General features: G+C 44.2%; 1 protein-coding gene across 9 annotated transcripts in view; it reads right to left on the minus strand.

The window, feature by feature from the left end:
- Nucleotides 1–17,300, minus strand: part of si:dkey-237h12.3 (teneurin-3) — a 121,311-nt gene that overhangs the window by 47,945 nt on the left and 56,066 nt on the right. For 8 of the 9 annotated variants that reach the window (XM_057042807.1, XM_057042812.1, XM_057042811.1 and 5 more), the window contains 3 exons: nucleotides 12,426–12,664; nucleotides 5,463–5,588; nucleotides 3,042–3,256 (listed from right to left, as the gene is read on the minus strand). In XM_057042807.1, the coding sequence (XP_056898787.1) occupies nucleotides 3,042–3,256; nucleotides 5,463–5,588; nucleotides 12,426–12,664 (580 nt within the window). The remainder of the gene's footprint in view (nucleotides 1–3,041; nucleotides 3,257–5,462; nucleotides 5,589–12,425; nucleotides 12,665–17,300) is intronic. The other variant, XM_057042813.1, reaches the window with a different exon arrangement.

Raw genomic sequence — 17,300 nt, forward strand, 5'->3', positions numbered from 1 at the left:
GATTGATGAGAGTATTTCATTAAGTGGTTATTGACAATAGGAAGACAAAAGCAGGGCTAAATATAAATGTGCAGCACTCTGGAACATATTAACACTGCGGTTAGACTGAACTGACATCACGCTCGGGACGGGCGGCTCAAATGGTGTAATTTAATTCTGAAATATTAGCACACATCTTGAAGGAATGTATTAAAGCCTGCAGTAAAACATGCTGGATGTAATCAGCTCACTTTGTAATTTAATAAAGCAGCAATGTATGTGAGCCTCTTCATGCCAGACCCGCTGCTAAAGAGCTCTGAACGCACATTTGTCTTGAAATAATTTTGTGTAGCGAGGCCTGATCGGGTTTGGTATGTTTTACTCGCGCTCCTAAATAAATGACGCGCGCTGATATTTCAGAATTGATTCATGTCCTTCCAATCACATCATATATAACCCGATCAAATTTTAAATATAGGTGGAATGTTAACATTGGCTCTCATCTGGCAGTGATTGATGGGATATCAAATAAATAGCTTCCCTCTTAACCCCGTCCCCCCTTCACCTGCTGGTTATTCCGGATACAGTGGAAATATAACGTTTTATATCTATCGGAAGAAATGTGCTTTAGGAATTTCAATGAAGAACACAGCTGTGCAATACTATGCCAGCACGTATGACCACTGAGGGGTCAGAGGAAGATGGCCACCATCTGGGTACGCTCGATTCAGCAATTACTTTCTTTCAGACAAGCTCCATGGCTCGTAACATACCAGAACAGCTCCAGCACTAAAAGAACGTTGTTTTTCAGAAGGAGCCAATGATGAGTTAATGTGCAGTAAACCAACTGTGAGGTATCAAATGGCAGACGGACAAATTGGGAAACCGGCTTGTAAAATAAAAACAGTACTTTTTTGAAGGCGTTACTCGATACCAGATTGGAGCTTAAACAAAAATGGGTGTATATTAATCATTTGGTCACCAAACAAAGGAAACGAGGGCCAGGCTGGACCAACGAGGTGGTGCTACAATGGTTTCCCTCAGGTTCTATTAACTAATCTTCGTCAATCGCGTCAATGTGCTGTTTGCAAACTGCTACTATAACCATGACTCGGTCAAAAATCGGTGTAATATTTTTTCTCATAAAGCCACAATGGACAATATGGTGGACAACAATAAAATTAAAACCAGATTTAGTGCTGGGGAATGCGACAGTCAGAACCCTCTGTAACCTTTAGCACAGCGCGTTAAGGCGGAGCAAGCAGAGTCATGGCTGTGATTAAAACCCTTTGAGTATAACAGAGGCCAGGGGGAAGGATATTAACCTTGTGGAAGGCGAGATTTTGTGTTGCTGGCTCGAGGGGGGAGTAATCAAACAGTTTTTCCAGTGAACCCAAAATCCTGGCCAAGTGCATACATCTCGATTAGTCAACGCCGAGGCCCCCCTGACTCATTTCAATCCAAGAAAAACAGGCAATAAAAGACAAGAGAACAGACATGGAGAGGGCTCGCCCACAGGCGCAGCGAGAGTACCGTGAGACCGAGTGAACTTTGTCCAGCACTTAATTTAGAGAAAAGAAATCAAAGTTTCCTGACACTTTTGGCTTTTGTAGCGACACTGACAGGCGTTCAATAGCAGAGAGGAAGTCTATATTTGAGAAAGGTGGCAAGGCCGTCGCTCTTAAATGTTGTCTTGTCGTCCGACTGGTGAATACAATGAACAGTCAATATCTCTCATCGGGGCCTTTCGGGCTCAGTTAAGTGAACGCATTGACTCGCAGCCGCGGTACCTGAACAATTGTTAATTTAGTGGTGGTCGGAACAGACGTGGCGTCCAGGATTGACAAGCTTGAGCGTCTGTATAACAATTACTGGAAACACGGAGGCAGCGACTTGTTAATTAGCCGCCTTTAGTCTTTGATTTTCTTGGGCTTCCCTCTTTCACCTTGAAAGTGCAATCCAGCTCACCCGTTGTAACTCCCATTGGACTTTCCTCCATCAAACAGTGGCCCTAACCGTCTACACTTCACTGAAGCTCGTCTTCACGGAGAGAGAATGTCAAGAAGGTGAGGCTAAGAGCTTTTGCAGTCAAGTGTGGTGGAAAATAGCCATTGTCTGAGTGCTTCCATCACCAGACAGTGGACACTCAGATGCCCAGAAATGTCACTCAAGTCGCACCTCAGACATTTTGGAAACACTTCAGTTTGCAAATGGCAGACATTTGGTGGAAGTGAAAGATGTGAGGGCCCACTTGAAGGCAAATCAAAGCCGAGAGGACCAAACGGGGGCTGAACTTGCATCCTCTTCCAGCGCGCCCTGACACTACATGTCCTAGGGGGGTCCATGCAAGGAAAAGATTTGCATAGCTTATCACACTTTTACTCAACTGCATGAGCAGGAGGAAATATACCCACAGAACACCGCAGCTCCCAAAAAGAATCATCAATATTATCACGAGGAGGAACTCTGTGTCGTTTTTGGTTTTATGGTGCATTTTAACCTTTTGAGTTTCAAAGCCTATCATTTATTTTTGCTCACTCTGAGTCAGTTCCTCATATTAAAGTTAGTGCTTTTGAAAGAGCTCAAAGAAATCTTGTCTGATACCTGCCCAGCAACAAATGGCAGACAAAGACCATTCATAGCCAGTGAGATATTCAGCAGCTCCATCGCAAGGCTGTTCTTTTCAGACCCTGCTAAAGCAGCCAATATGGTATGAAATTGGACCAGCAATCCCGTCATTCTAAGCTAATAAACATGGGTTTGAATCTTTGGCAGCATTTACGCAAATAAACCCCCAGTACAATGAAATGGGGAGGAAAGAGGATGTCTGCAGAGCAGCGAATGGAGATCCTTTTCACAAAGGTCATAAGTGCAACGGAGGAAACATCGGAAACCCTGTGGATACAACACCGGACCAGCAGGTATGACAGTAGAGGATGCTTTTTAAAATGTAATATTATAAAACATCAACACTGTAGGACTAGATTGATTTTTGTTTTTATTAACAAACTAAAACACCATCAGTAGAAAACTGCAATTTTTGTTTCTTAGGAAGGCCTCACCTGAGTGTGGGTTGGAGCGAGCCCCTTCCTCCCATAGACTCCGATCAATGCGTTCTTCTGTACCGAGATGTTAAACTTCAGGAAGCCTGGCTGCTCCAGCCTCAGCTGGGAACGCCAGAACACCCCCGGCGGAACGTTCTGACCCACCCTCTTCCCGATGTCCACCTGTCCGACATCAAGGGAGTTGTTCTCCTGGTGAAAGACGCTGGACCTTCCTGGAAGACAGAAACGTGGCCCCGACCAGGTAAAAGTCAGCATGGGAACAGCTGAGTTTGGGTTACTGTCGTAGAGCACCTGTGGTGAGCAAGGCTCATTGATCACATTCACATTTTTGCAAGCACTGAAATAAAGAAATTGGTTTACAAATGATGGATGTGAGCCGTGTTGTCAGCGCGCCATATTAGGTCTCCACGGACACGGCGCGTTGCAGGTGTAGCTAGTCGTACAGATGCCCGAGCTAGTGCCGAATCCAAATTTAATTCATTATTTTACGCAGTTTTAGGTCAAAATGTGAGGATTCAAGAGTAAAGGCAAAACTTTAAATTTAAATGACTGTCTTGATATTAGGGATAAAGGCGGACTTGGTGGATATTAACTGCAACAAATGCGCTTTAAAGTAGTGCCTCATTAAACCTGATCAGACCCAACACCGATTGGTAGCGTCAGGCTTAAACAGGAAGCACAATATTCAATTTTAAGCTCCGACTGCAAGGAAGCAGGCCCCAAAATAGAATAATCGTGTCTTTTATACATTAACAATGACCATCTATAGAATGAATAGATAGAATGGTTACACAGCCCATGATATACAAAAAGAGACAAAAGAGAACAGATACAACGGGAATTCACCTCCTTCTTAAATCCTTCCCTCCCTCGTGAGTGGTCATTCAGCTCAGATCAGATCTAAATGTGATGTATCAGATATGTCGGGCACTAGTTTAGCAGGTAACAGCATCAGAAGTATGGTGAATGATGATTGGAGACCGTGTCCGCGTCCTAAAGGAGCACAAAGATGGCACCCTAGGCGGCCAGCTCGTCGGCATTAATACGCCTCACGCTGCAGCTTTTAAGGTACTTTTACAAGAGTGGATTTTATTGTCCTGGCAAAAAAAAAAAATCTAATCCATAATGGGTTTTGAGTCCTCTCAGTCTGAGGCTCTATTTTGTAGAGGGAACAGGGCTGCCCTTATTTCAAACGACTCAATTTGTCTGGGGGTTGATGCACGGTTGCCATGCAACACAACAACTCAACCTTTGCTCCCGCAGCTCGTAAAGAGTCTCGCAGCGCAGACCTGCGAAAGCTTTGTACCGCTCTGGTGGCAGACCTCCATTATTTGCATCCCTCCAGTGTTAAGCTGTCATTTAGGCTTCAGCCAAAGTGAAGAGTGAATTCTGAAAATCAAGTTTGCTTCTGGGGAAAATAATAGCTGGCTATTGATTGCTTTTGTGTGCTCTAAAAACCGCCTCGTTATCTTAATTTGCAGTGCTCACAAGGATTTAAATCTAGCAGAGTTTATACAATCGAGCTTTTGTCTGGCACGTTCATCTCAATTAATGCTTCCGTGGTCATGAATTCTAATACCTACATGTGCACATTGATTAATTTGGTGGCTTTCGCCATAAAGGTGAGATTGCTTGGCTGCTTGTTGTTAAACACAGTGGTCCACGATTATGATTAGGCTCCATAAATCTGTCCGATAAGAGTCAATTAATATTCACAGGGTGAAAGATCTCAATAAACTCTGAAGACTAACTGGGTGTCAAGTGGCCATATCTCACTCTGTCATTTATGAGGCCAAATGTCTCCGGGTTGCAAATTTTCTGTCCTGTGGTCATTTGAACCTCCCGCGTGGAGCTCAGGTCTTTGATTAAAACCGAAAGATGAATTTCTGCTCATAAAATTACGGATCTAGATTTTGTTTTTCATTTTATCACACAAAAAAAGTTCTCATGTGGCTTTATTGTGACTTTAAATGACTACAATGAGATGTATTTTAGTGCCCTGGCTGCTCTGCCCTTCACCTGCAACTGGAGATTAACCTCCCATGTCAGGGTCTGAATCACCTTTTCAATTATGCTGCACAATGGCGAGATCTGACGCGGAAGCAAACATAAATTCCCCAAAAGGAGGTTGATGAACAGTTCAGTTCGGCTACCATTTCTCAGTTCTCATAGCAGTAAATTTGCAGGACTGGGTCCACCGTTTGTTGGCACCATCTCTCCAGCCCGGTGACGAAATAGCCTTCGGGATTGTTCAAACGAAAGCTCAATGTGGATTAGGTGACTGAATCAACTTTGTTTTCCGATTCAAGCTTTTCGCTCCAAACCAGAAAATAAATATAAAATGACTAAAAAACGCCGCAGCCAATGAACAAACAGCGAGGATGCAGCTTTGCAGAAGGCTGTCTCCTGTTTCCTCACCATCTGCAGCCAGCGCGGTCACGATGCTCGACTGAGTGGTCCCTGTCTTCCCAGTTCCTCCATTTTCAAACGCTTGCTGGTTGTCCAACTCTTGAAGCTGCCAATTGAGGCCAAAAAGGTGCATTGCTGTGAAATACACAGGGAAAAAAAAAATTAATAAAAACCTGCGTGGGCTTTTGGAAAAGCAAATAAGCAAATAGCTCCACATAAACAATCAAGCTACTTAAGCACAAAAGACCTGTGGGGGAGAGCGTGGGGATGGATTCAACGCAGGCAGGATAGAAACAGTTTAACTGCCAATGTTTCAGTCGGCTGTTGTTTATTTATTTATTTATTGCCATTTTTGGTGCGAAAACAGCGCTAACAGAGGCCAGGAAAAGTCAGCTCAATCGATATTCAGGAACCCTGTTGCTCAAGCGTGTTTCCGTTGGGAGGCTTTTTCATTAACATGCGTGACTCTGCACGCGAACAGCCATCCAGGCTCAGACAGCAGATAGTTCTATTTTAAAATGCTTGCAAATCCAGCAAACAGGCACACCGGAGGAATCCAAGCCTCTAAATAATATTATAGTCATTTGGAAGCGCAGGCAAATGCAGACAGTGCGAGTTTATTGAGACTGTCTCAGAACGGTGAGAAAATTAGAGGGTATCTGCTGCAAGACACATGGTTGCTTGGCTTTAACTCAGCCAACCTGCTCTGCTGTCACATTACTGGATGCAGTCGGACTGCGTTCCTGTTTAAGGAAAGTGAGGGGCTTCTGCCAGCCCAGAGAGAGGGCCGGTCTCCATCAAAGTCACCAGCCGGAGGACACGCCGAGGAAGCATCTTCATTTCCGACCATTTGATCTGAGGCAGGAACTTTACTTCAACGCTCATCACACGCTAGGAGGACGGATATTGACTGCAGCAAAAATATGAGAGGTGGACATGAAGCTGGGAAAAACTATCAAATGTGAGAGACTCAGAGAGGAGTTAAATAAAAACTAGTATGGGCAGGGCATTGTCAAGAACTACTGTGCCTGTTTGAAGGATTCTGATGAATATTCTTAGCATCACTTTGTGGTGAAAAAGATACACCGCACTGAGGCGGAAATGAATAAGCACCGTGTAGCCTTGAATTCCAACCAAATAATACAGATCTAACGCTGGGCTGCCCTTCATATTCAGCCAGCATCACCCTCAATTGTCAGAATCCATTTCAACTGCCACTGAAACAAATCAGCAGAAGGAATTTATGCCAAGTGGTGTATCAATATTTCTGACTAAACCCTGTGAATTCTTGTCATCTGTCAGAGGTGCAGCTCCCACGGTGAGAATACTCCAGACAGATTTTTTTTTTGGTGGATTTACGCACATTTGCATCAACATCTCCTGTTTGATACAATATTCACCCAGGTCTGGTCTGACACGCAGAAAGAATAAGTAGAACTGGAAAAGAGGGATTTCTACCTTCGTTCTGCAAAGTAAAAGAAAGTAACTTTACTTATCTGAACTATAAACCTCGTGTCGTCATTATGAATCATGGATTTTTTTATTTGTGGACTGTGATTGTTGGGAATATTGAGAGGAAACTTTTGTGACCGTCAAGGTCTTGAACTAAAATGATTCAGCTGAAACAAAAGTAGCGAAAGACGATAATCAGCACTGTACTTGTGCAAAAAGACACGGAAAATGGGCAGTGGAAGTGGATAATAAGAGGGGAGAACAATCGTTCACTTAAAAAAAACGTCTATTTCAAATTATAAGCATCAAGTATTTTGGAAAATTAACCTTTCAAATGTTAAACCACAAAAAGTGGCAGAAAAAAAGGAGATAAGACAGATGCTTCTTTGGATTAAGCTGAGGTGGGGCAGATGCCACATAGGTGGATAGATTTGCATATCTTGGCTTCATTTTTGTGCAATAAGATAGTGAGGAAATCATCTTCTGGCCCTGTATGAATGTAAACAATATTTGCTCGTGAGCAGCAAACCCACTAAAGTCCCTTGAATTTCTGATGAGAGGCTCTTCTTCATTAACACTTGCAGTGTAATTATGATTTTATCAGTATTCAATGAGCAGGAGCTTCCTGAGTGAACACAACTGCCGACATTTTTCTTCTGCAACTCAACAATTCGGGCTTCCTCCCACTCTGAGACACCCTAAAATGCAGCAGGAGATCGTTTGGATCAGGTATCTTCTGAATTAGCATAATTATTCCTGCTAATTCAGCCACTCAATCAATACAAATGGACCATGATCAGTCAGTAAGAGGCCTGCAAATGTAGGATCCACAACCGGGACCACTGATGGCGATATTAGCCCTGCGGAGCATCATTTTTTTTCCATGCTTTGACAGTTATGTGGTATTAAATGTAGAGAAGTTACTTTGCAAAAATCATCCTGCTATACTTTTTTGCAAATGTTAATTGATGCGTAAACTCTGCACATCAATTATGCCCCAGGTAAAATTAAAAAAGGTCTGTTATTTAACTAAAAAAATAAATAATTAAAGACATTTAAAACACAAATAACCATAAAAACCCCAGAGTACTTTTTTCTGATAATATATGCTAAGTATGCTATTCTGATGGCCTTCATCAGGAAGCATAATTAGTTCATTTATGAGAAAGGGTGGTCCATCTGGACTCAGGCGTGCCAACAACAACTTGGAGCTCAACAACATCAGCATTATTGAGATAAACATTGTTTTATGTTAGAACCTTGCTGCGCGTCTCCACATCTCCTCAGAAACGTCCCTGGGGGACTTCTTGATACAAGTTGTTCCCGTTTTCCTGCGTCTCCGACAGGCACCGACAGAAACAGATTTAACACAAGATCAGCCACAGCGGGGCTTGTTTTTAAGGTTATGTTGCATCTGAAGCATGCTACATGTCACCCCCTCTTCGTCTGAGGGATTGAAAGAGATCTTTACTGTTGTTAATAAGTGTTTGTCAGTACTGGTGAGTGGAGCCGCCCGGTAACTGGCAAGAACCAAACAATTCCCAATCAAACCGTGAAAATCTTCACACTGACCAACCTGATCTTTGATAAATCCCACAGGAAAAAAAAAAACAACTGAATTTGTTTAGTAGTTTACAAGCCAAGAAAAAAGTGCTTCATACACTGATGATGCATACGTACTGTATGCATCATCCAGTACCATTAGGATAAGGATACTGGGTGAACTCTGCCACCTCTCTGAACTGAAAACAAGGTTTTAATCATTCTCCAATAATTATGATCACTCAAGACAGTGTCCCCAGTTTGTTTTGAGCCTTCTTGTTGAAAAGGAATTCTAGAAAATCCTCCAGCTCTTCCTGCAAACAATCAAAGCAGCGATCGGTCCTGATTGGCCTCCTTTCATCTGAACAATTGCTGAAATCCATCCAATCAGGCTAGTTGGCCGCGCCGGAGCTGGAAAGCCTCGCCTCAGCAGGCTTTCGCCTCATTTGAATTACAGGAGCTGCAGTTGTTGGTCAGAGCCAGGGTCAGTTTAATGACTGCTCTGCCTCTTACTTTCAAAATTCACTCCAGAAAAATTATATAAAGCGCCGTTCGATTGAAAAAAGTTACATTTGACAAATGTAGTTTGAAAATTGGTGTTTTACCTTAAAATATGCCCGTGCCTGTGTGTCTGCGTGCCTGTGTGTGTGTGTGTGTGTGTGTGTGTGTGTGTGTGTGTGTGTGTGTGTGTGTGTGTATAGTCTTCTGGCAGGGGATTAGAATTAGGGCTTGAGTGTAGACTATATATATTTGAGTCAGTGCAGCTGGCAGGTGAATTGGCTGTGGATAAAGGAGAGGAAGTGGTGGAAACGCTCTGAGACACCTGAGGCAAGTGGCAAAGAGCTACATCTGTTTAGCACACACACACACACACACACACACACACACACACACACACCACACACACACACACACGCACGCACACACAGCGCAGAGGAGTCGGGCCAAAAATACATCCAACAGGTCGACAATCAAAGAAGCGAGCGCAGGTTCACATGAAAAGATCTGCAAATGAATTAAATCTGCTGGAACTATTAGCGACAACAGCTGAACAAATGCTGCTGCTCTGAGCTGAGCAGTCAGGAGCCCAAATGGAAATAAAATTCCTGCACTCGGAGGAGCTGCAATGTTACATTAGCTACGTGTATGTATGTGCGTATATACCTACCTACCTACATACATACATATATATACATAGATATAGACAGTTAGATGCTACATCTTCAGAAAGTAGCTTCAAAGCAGTAAAGTTAATAAAAAGAAAGATGTAAATATTGATATTGATCTTGCACATTTATGATGTTTCTCTGAGAGGACACTCCCAGTCTCTTTTTGCCAATAAAAAAGCTGGTTATGGGATGTTTCTAGCATGCCCATATTTCACCTTATACAACCGTGTCATATTTCTCCATGGCTCCGAGCATATATATCCGCTCAGGGAGGACAGCAGAGTGTACAGATTAAGGGGTCGGTTGACAAGGGAGGGCACGAGGACGGATGAATCTGTAACAGGTTTATTGCTGTGGTCAAAACTCTAAAGGTTAGCGAGGAGTCGGCTGTGACATCTTCTCAGACATTTGTTAGAAAACCTTCTCGTAGGAAATAATGCCCAACGGAGGGAAGAAGGGTGAGCATTAGTTTATCTTCCTGGCGGAGATAAAAAGATTTCCTGTTTGACAGAATGAGAAAGTTTCAGCTGTGCAACAACAAAGTCTTTCACGGACCACGATCTTCTTTAAAGGGACCGCTGTCTTTGTTATAAGAGTTCAGCGCTGCTGCTTGTGTTTCATTTGGACGGCGCCATCTGCGCTGGCCATTTGAACCTCTCCGCCTGTGTTTTATCGGGAAACCCCCAAGGACAAAAACTGGCGGCCGTTCGGTGAACCTCAGATGAGAAGTGGAGGAGTGATGCACAGCTTCCCTGTCAAAGGGACGCAGAGAAGGAGAGGCTGCGTGGAAAATATAATACGCCGCAGCCAGGTCTGCATGTCTGACTGAACTGTTTCAAATATTTTGCAATTTGACAAAAGAAAAGCCAGTCAAAGGAAAATGGCCGTGACAGACGGACCGAGAGGCACGTCGGCTTGGTTAACGGGAGGCGAGGTCCGGGCAATCGCCTCTGATTGACTGGAAGACGCCTTTAAAAACTGTCCAAATCGTCTGCAGTTCTTGGAGGCGCTTTCTTTCCTCCCCCAGAACTGAAACGTATGAGCAGCCACAGACACAGAAATACTGGTTTTCAAGAAAAACAAGTGCCTGCACCTCCAGATCATGCAGCTATTCAGTGGTAATACTGCACTTTCACGTCAAAGCCCTGCTCAGTAATTACTGTCTGGCTATTCGGTTTCACTCTCCAAACTGTATTCTTGGCATCTAGAGGTAACTTGCATTCTGTCATCCTTTAGAAGAAGATTGGTGTATATTTAGGTGGATGTTTTAGGTTTACTTTTTTCCTGAGGCATCCTCCTGTAAATCAAAGCTAAATTCCCTGATTAAAACTCCGGGCTTGAACAAATATTGAGCCTATTTGCAGAAGCTATGAGTTTAGAGACCTGGGCTTTCTGCTCCTGAACCGCCTTCACACAGTACGGCCAAGGGTGTAATCTTTAATGTGGACCACTGTGGGGAGGGGAAAAAAAACGACTTTTTATAACTGGCAGTGAGGAGCTGGTGAAACTTGTTAGTTTGAAGGCCGTGTGAAGCTTAAAGCTATTAGAAACCTGTGTACAGCTGATGGGGTGAATGGAGCACGCCGACACACACAAGCTTCAAGAAAACAAGTCCGAGTCAACGCCTCTAAAAGAGACTGTTTATCAAGATAAAAGGACAGGACATGCTGAGAAAAGGATTTGGGTTTGCTCCAAACATCACATTTGGATGCCATCCTGCAACAACACTAAAGGAAATACTCAAACTGTCCAAAGCATTTGGCCTTGAACGCATCGCATAGAAGCATTTTGTGTTTCCATCTTCATCATTTCTCGTTAACGCCACCCAATAAAGCCGTCGAGTGCAAAGGTGCACGTTCCATCTAGTCTCTTCTTCCGACAGGACACAAGGTTTCATTCAAAGTGTTCCCGCTTTAGCAGGAATGACTACATCTCAAGAAAAGTCCCAACTGACCCACTTGGGCTCACAGATGGAACGTGCATTTTCTCTGGAAGTTGCGGTGTGGTGGATGGTGGGGGGAAGGGGGGGGGACCAGTTGAAAGCTTTCAAAAGCATGAAACCAACTTGATTCACCTCAACTCCAATTGCAGCAATTGGTCGGAGAAAGACGCCTGGTAGGACTTAATATACGAGGCACTGCCAAGTTGGGTTTTTTTTCGTAATCTTTTACCTTAAAATAAAACTGACAGAGTAGAAAAAGAGAGCGAGGACAGATTGTTCAGCCGTTACTGCTAGGTCCTGGTATCTGGAGCTGGGACGGAGGGGCCACAGATGGACCGTCATGGCAGCATCGCAAATATTACAGGATCTGACTGGTATCTAAATGGAATAGGCTCGCGCTGCATTTTTAAAGACGCAGGCATCATCTGTTTACTGCCAATTTCTTGCATGAGGAAAAAGCTTTCAGATGCATTTGAACGTGCAGATTATTTATGTTTTATCCAGGCCAAGAATTAGAAAATAGATGGATACAAAAAAGAATTGGAGGCCCATAAAAAGAATAAAGGAAGCATTAGAGACGATGTAGGAAGAAGAGAAATACCTATTTAGATTTCAGACAGGGACGACGGAGGAAAATGTTTTTAAAAGGGTACGTTCTATTGCCCGTACAATAAATATAAATGAAAGCCAAGTTTTTAAAATTGGCTAGCTGCTTTAAATTCAAGAGCTCCTGAACATAACTCACAGTACATCAGCCACGATCCAGAGAGGTGTGGATAATTGGAATGAGAGTGCTTTTTAAATTCTACTGCAATGTCTATTACTTATCAAAATTTACAGCTTATTGATGCTAAAGATCAGCCTTACCTATGCAGTAGCAGAGAATGATGGACAGGACCACGGCGATCCCCACCGCCGCCAGGGCCGTGCACTTCCAGGAGCAGTACTTGGGCGACTTCTTGAACTTGAAAGCCCCTCTGGACAGCGTGTTTCTGGGCAGAGGGCGAGCTGGGGTGGAGTAAACCGTCCCCGTTGCCATGGTGTAACCCGGGGCGGCAGCGCCGAAGAAAGGTGTCGATCCCGTGCCCGTTTTAAAAAGAAAATGCCTGCAGAGGAGGGAGGCAAATCAGCTGCGAGCTAAAGACGCCACAAAAACAGACAAAATGCAATTTAGAACATCGAAACCTGGCGTCCAAGCATATCCTGCTGCACGAGAACTTGGTTCTATTCTGATATTCATAAGAACCCTGACTTTGGAGGAGGTGAATGAAAATCGCCTCATAAAAAACAATAATTTTCGACTTGCCCTTTTACAACTGGCCCTTTACTAATAGGCTATTACACCTGTGGTAATTAAGAAGGTTTAATCTAATGCACTATGGAGTGATTGTCCTATTAACTTTTAAACCCCACGTGAAAAGCTCTTAAGTAAATGAATTAAGCCTTGTTGCCTCTCCTGCTACTACGTGGAGATTAAAACCTAAATGCCCCGCAGCTTATGGGGACGGCCAGTGAAACCGGACAGATTGACCAGGCGATGCAAATGCGCCTCCGAAGCGAGGCTGCGGGACTCTCCATCACACATGGTGCGCATTATGGTTGCGACTTCCTGACACTGATTTTATTCTTAGAGGGATTTGACCAAAGCGGTAACACCTGTTACTCCCAAAACAAGATGATATGCTGCCCACCCCTGCTCTAAATAGCAGCACCTGCCTAGATTTCCATCGCTCTTTCATGTTGTCCTGGTTACTGAAATAATGGGTTGCATGGATTCACATGGATGCCCTCAAAGCACAGGTGAGAGAACACTAGCGTGCTGTAACAATGCCAACCCGTGTTTTCCGCCGCTCTGGCCCCTCTCCGGGGTCCTCCGATAGCTGTGGGCTCCGCCACATCGGGGGAGGGGCTTCAGTCCATTACATCCGTTAGTAGTATTGAGGCACATCGTGTCTCATTCATTCATTTCTGCTGTTTGCTGAACTAATGTTGTCAAAATTGATTCCGTGCCCGATCCTGACGACGGAAATAGTGCCGTATGATTGGGGCGAGGTCTGTTTATTTATTTATTTTTACCAGACGGGCAGATGGACAGGCATGAAAAATATCACCCGCTGTAAACCTCCGGCAGAACCAGATAAGCTTGCATTTTTTACTAAAATCTAAACTTTGCCACTTTCACACAGTAGTTTGCTCAGGAGATCCTGGCATAATGAGGGGTAAATAATGTGTATCACCATCCCGCTTCCCGGTTAGTCTCCCACAATCTGTGCTCGCCAAACAAGACGTGAAACCCGTCGCCCAAAGTGAATGAAAGGTATTAATAATAATCTACCAAAGACTGGGTGCAAATATCTCAATATAGTTGTGTAAATACCCCATTTCAGCTCAACCCCATAAGAGTTGAGAGTCCCTGCTCTTCCTGATGAGTCTTTTACAACAGGTCACATGATTTCCGGTGTTGCGCTGCCTTCAGAAAGGTTGGGTCACTGAACACACCACTAGCGGCGTCCGCTTATGAATTATTTGTGTGCTAACTGCAGTCTGTTTCAAGTTTTGCAAAGGCTGCTTTAATCTTGACTGGGAATCTGAACTGTAAGAGTTTGAGAACAGCTAATTGGGTGAAAAATCAGAAACTGAACAGTAAAGGATGGAAAGACTTTTAATCAGGGGTTTGTTTTTTTTCTTCTTCCCGGATTTAAACTTTAGAGAAGCTGTAAGAGCGCCAAAATTCTCATTAGCTAAATTATTTTAGCTGGATAAAAAAAAACATTGTTCAGGAAGAGTAAATTGTTACTTTACTGTATGAATATGCAAGAACATTTGCAAAATCTGTACAAATTTCAAGCCACACACAGATTCCAGAGCCGCTGCTGGTATTTTCCACAACTTCCTGCCTCCCAGAAGACCATCTCCACCCAGGATCAATGCTCGACTCCAAGAACAAATGTCAGATTTTCATTGTCTGGCTCTTTGACGCCCCAATTGACACGTGTGGTCGTGGACAGACAGGGATTCCATTTAAAGGTTAGCATTTATCAGGCCCGGAATGACAATTTGTTAGCCGGCGCTCGGCGAGCGGCTCAGATTCTCAAATCCGGAACAATCTGCACAGGAGCTGCGGCAGACTCCTTTAGACGCTGTTGGATATGAATTGAGGTCAAAACTCGCACAGCTTCAGAGGCGGCAAACGTGCAGTCAGACACACAGGCAAATAGACTCCCCCGTCTGGGGAGTTAAGTGTAAGTGGATGCAATCTGACAAGGCAGACAGGAAGGGACACGGACATGCAAGTTCATGTACGCCAGTCTGAGGGGAGGTATAGGCAGTCTATTTGACGGAGGTGACTACCCATCACGAATAACGTCTGTGGAATCTGTTTTTATTTCCTCTCCACAAATAAAAAGGTCTCAAAGGTACCTGTCCTCATATTTATGCAAAGACGTCGGCGCATTACACTCTCAAAGTAGCAAGCACACACAAAAAAAGCCCAAACAATAGTTAAAAACACAATAGAAGCACATCTGTATTCCTGCAGAGGCCCTTTTGAAACATGGAAACAATATTTAATTAATTTTAGGGTTATTTGCATAATTGAGATCTCCCAACAACCCGAGAACACATTTAATTACAAAAGACATACGAGGCAACGTGGGAGGATGAGAACTGGCAAGCCTGCTTCATTTTACCTTTAACATCAGCCGGAGCTTGTAAGAGAACGTAGAAGACTGAGACTTTCCATCAGGCTCTCCAAGACAAATCTCATCCCTGGACATTCATTTGAACTCTGAAGCAACTCTGCAGCCAATGTTTTTTCATGTTGATATATTATTTTCACCCCCCCCCCCCCCCTCCCTTAAGAGCAGGATGAAGTGGTTGAAGGATGAAATGCTGTTGGACATGATTAACAAACTGCAGACCGGTGTAAATGTCCGCGGCTATACACACACTGGATGACCGACTGTAATTGATTACAGCCAGTGCGATGCAACAAGACACATTACTATGCTAATCCAGTCGGCCCTAACATGGTGTGCCATGAGTGAAAAGAGAGAAAGAGTGCAGACAATCAAGACAGTGTGAGTCTGAGGGGGAGAGAGAGACCAAATGAATGGCTGTGCGTCAGTGTGATCACAGTGAGTTTGTGTGCACGCCTGTCTGTCCCAATGAGCAGCTTGTAATACAAAAGCGGCAGCCACCCTGGTCTCCCTCTGCTCTCACAACACTGCTTGTCATCGGAATGACATTTGAAAACATCCTCGCAGAGGACGAAAGACTAAACAGTCGGTGGGCGGATTTGTCGACGGCTAAGCTCCAGTTGGAAAGGGTCTGAGAGAAATAATGCAAATCGAAGCCCTCAGAATATGTAATCTGCCTATTAGCCGTTGTTCTGCGCTAGCATTAGCATTTCAAGGTGACAGTCGGATCAGGCGGGATTAATCCAGTGCAAAATGAATGGACGAGCAAACAAGCACACACAAATGCTACAGATGTGGCGGACATCCCAACGGCTGCTATCATCACTGTAGCTTTCAGACAGATCATCACCTGCTTTCCTGCCGCGGGTGGGGGATGGGCTAAGGGATTAATGATGTGTGTGTGTGCCTTTGTGCCCACAGACATCAGTGGGGTGCCATCCAGAGTTCTCAGAGTGCTCTTTGCATATGGAATTCACTAGATTTGATGAGTTTGGCATCAGCCGAGCAGCTTTTAGGCACACACACACACACACACACATATATATATATATATAAGGTGAAATGCTAATCGCGAGATTGATCTTATTCTTGTAGGACAATCGTAAAAGGGTTAATTTTAACACCTGCTGCTACAGCGCATTTGTGACGCTTAATGCCCTCTCTCAGTGAATCCCAGTTTTCCATTCCCCATCCATATTTTGTTGAAGAAAGCTTTTAGATATGCCGGCCAAAACCATTTGGAACAGATGCATTTGGGCTGCCAGCAGCGGCAGTTGTGAAGGGAAAATACTGCGGGAACTCTGGAATCACCACAGAAACGCCTGCTTGGCACCAAAGATGTTGGCAAAATAAATGAAAAACACACGAATACAAGAAGAAAAAAACCAAGTCTTGAGGATTACCACTCCGTCTACACACCCCTTTACTTTGGCAGGTAATCAACCGACTCCGCGAGCTGCTTTCCGTGCCAAATGGCTAGTTGGCGGAAATCGCACACATGAGTAATCAGTCCTGGTACAATCCTTAGAACAAAGTCGGCGTGGACAAAAAAAAGTTCAGGTTTCCTCCTCTGAAGTCAAGCACGACTGTCTTGACTTACATTTCACATGTGCTTCCCTGCAGACAAACACACGCCTGTACGCAAAGTGACCTCCTCTCCTTACAGCTGCTTTCTTCTGGTGCTCCCCGAGAGCAGCCCAAACGCATTTTCCACCAGGAAAACTGATACCGGCTGAGGGACACACTGCTGCGTGCCAGCCGAGACGCATTCAATCCAACGAGGACCGACATAGGGCGCTTACAGCTGCACTGAATGACAGCACGGGACTTCGATGGACGTGTTCTCAAGTGTCGTAACGACTTTTCTAACCGAGTCCCATTGAACGTGAATGCAACACACTTAAAGATCCGCGTGTATGGACCCAGACGTCAACCTGTATTAGGTCAGGGACAGGCAATGCCGAGACTTGTACGAAGCAGGAAAGGGTTAATTGGATTGCTTTTAATAAGCGTTTGCCAGGCTGATGAATGAACTGTGTGGAAA

This window comes from Takifugu flavidus, chromosome 9, assembly GCF_003711565.1.
Source record: "Takifugu flavidus isolate HTHZ2018 chromosome 9, ASM371156v2, whole genome shotgun sequence".
NCBI classification, from domain to species: Eukaryota; Metazoa; Chordata; class Actinopteri; order Tetraodontiformes; family Tetraodontidae; genus Takifugu; species Takifugu flavidus.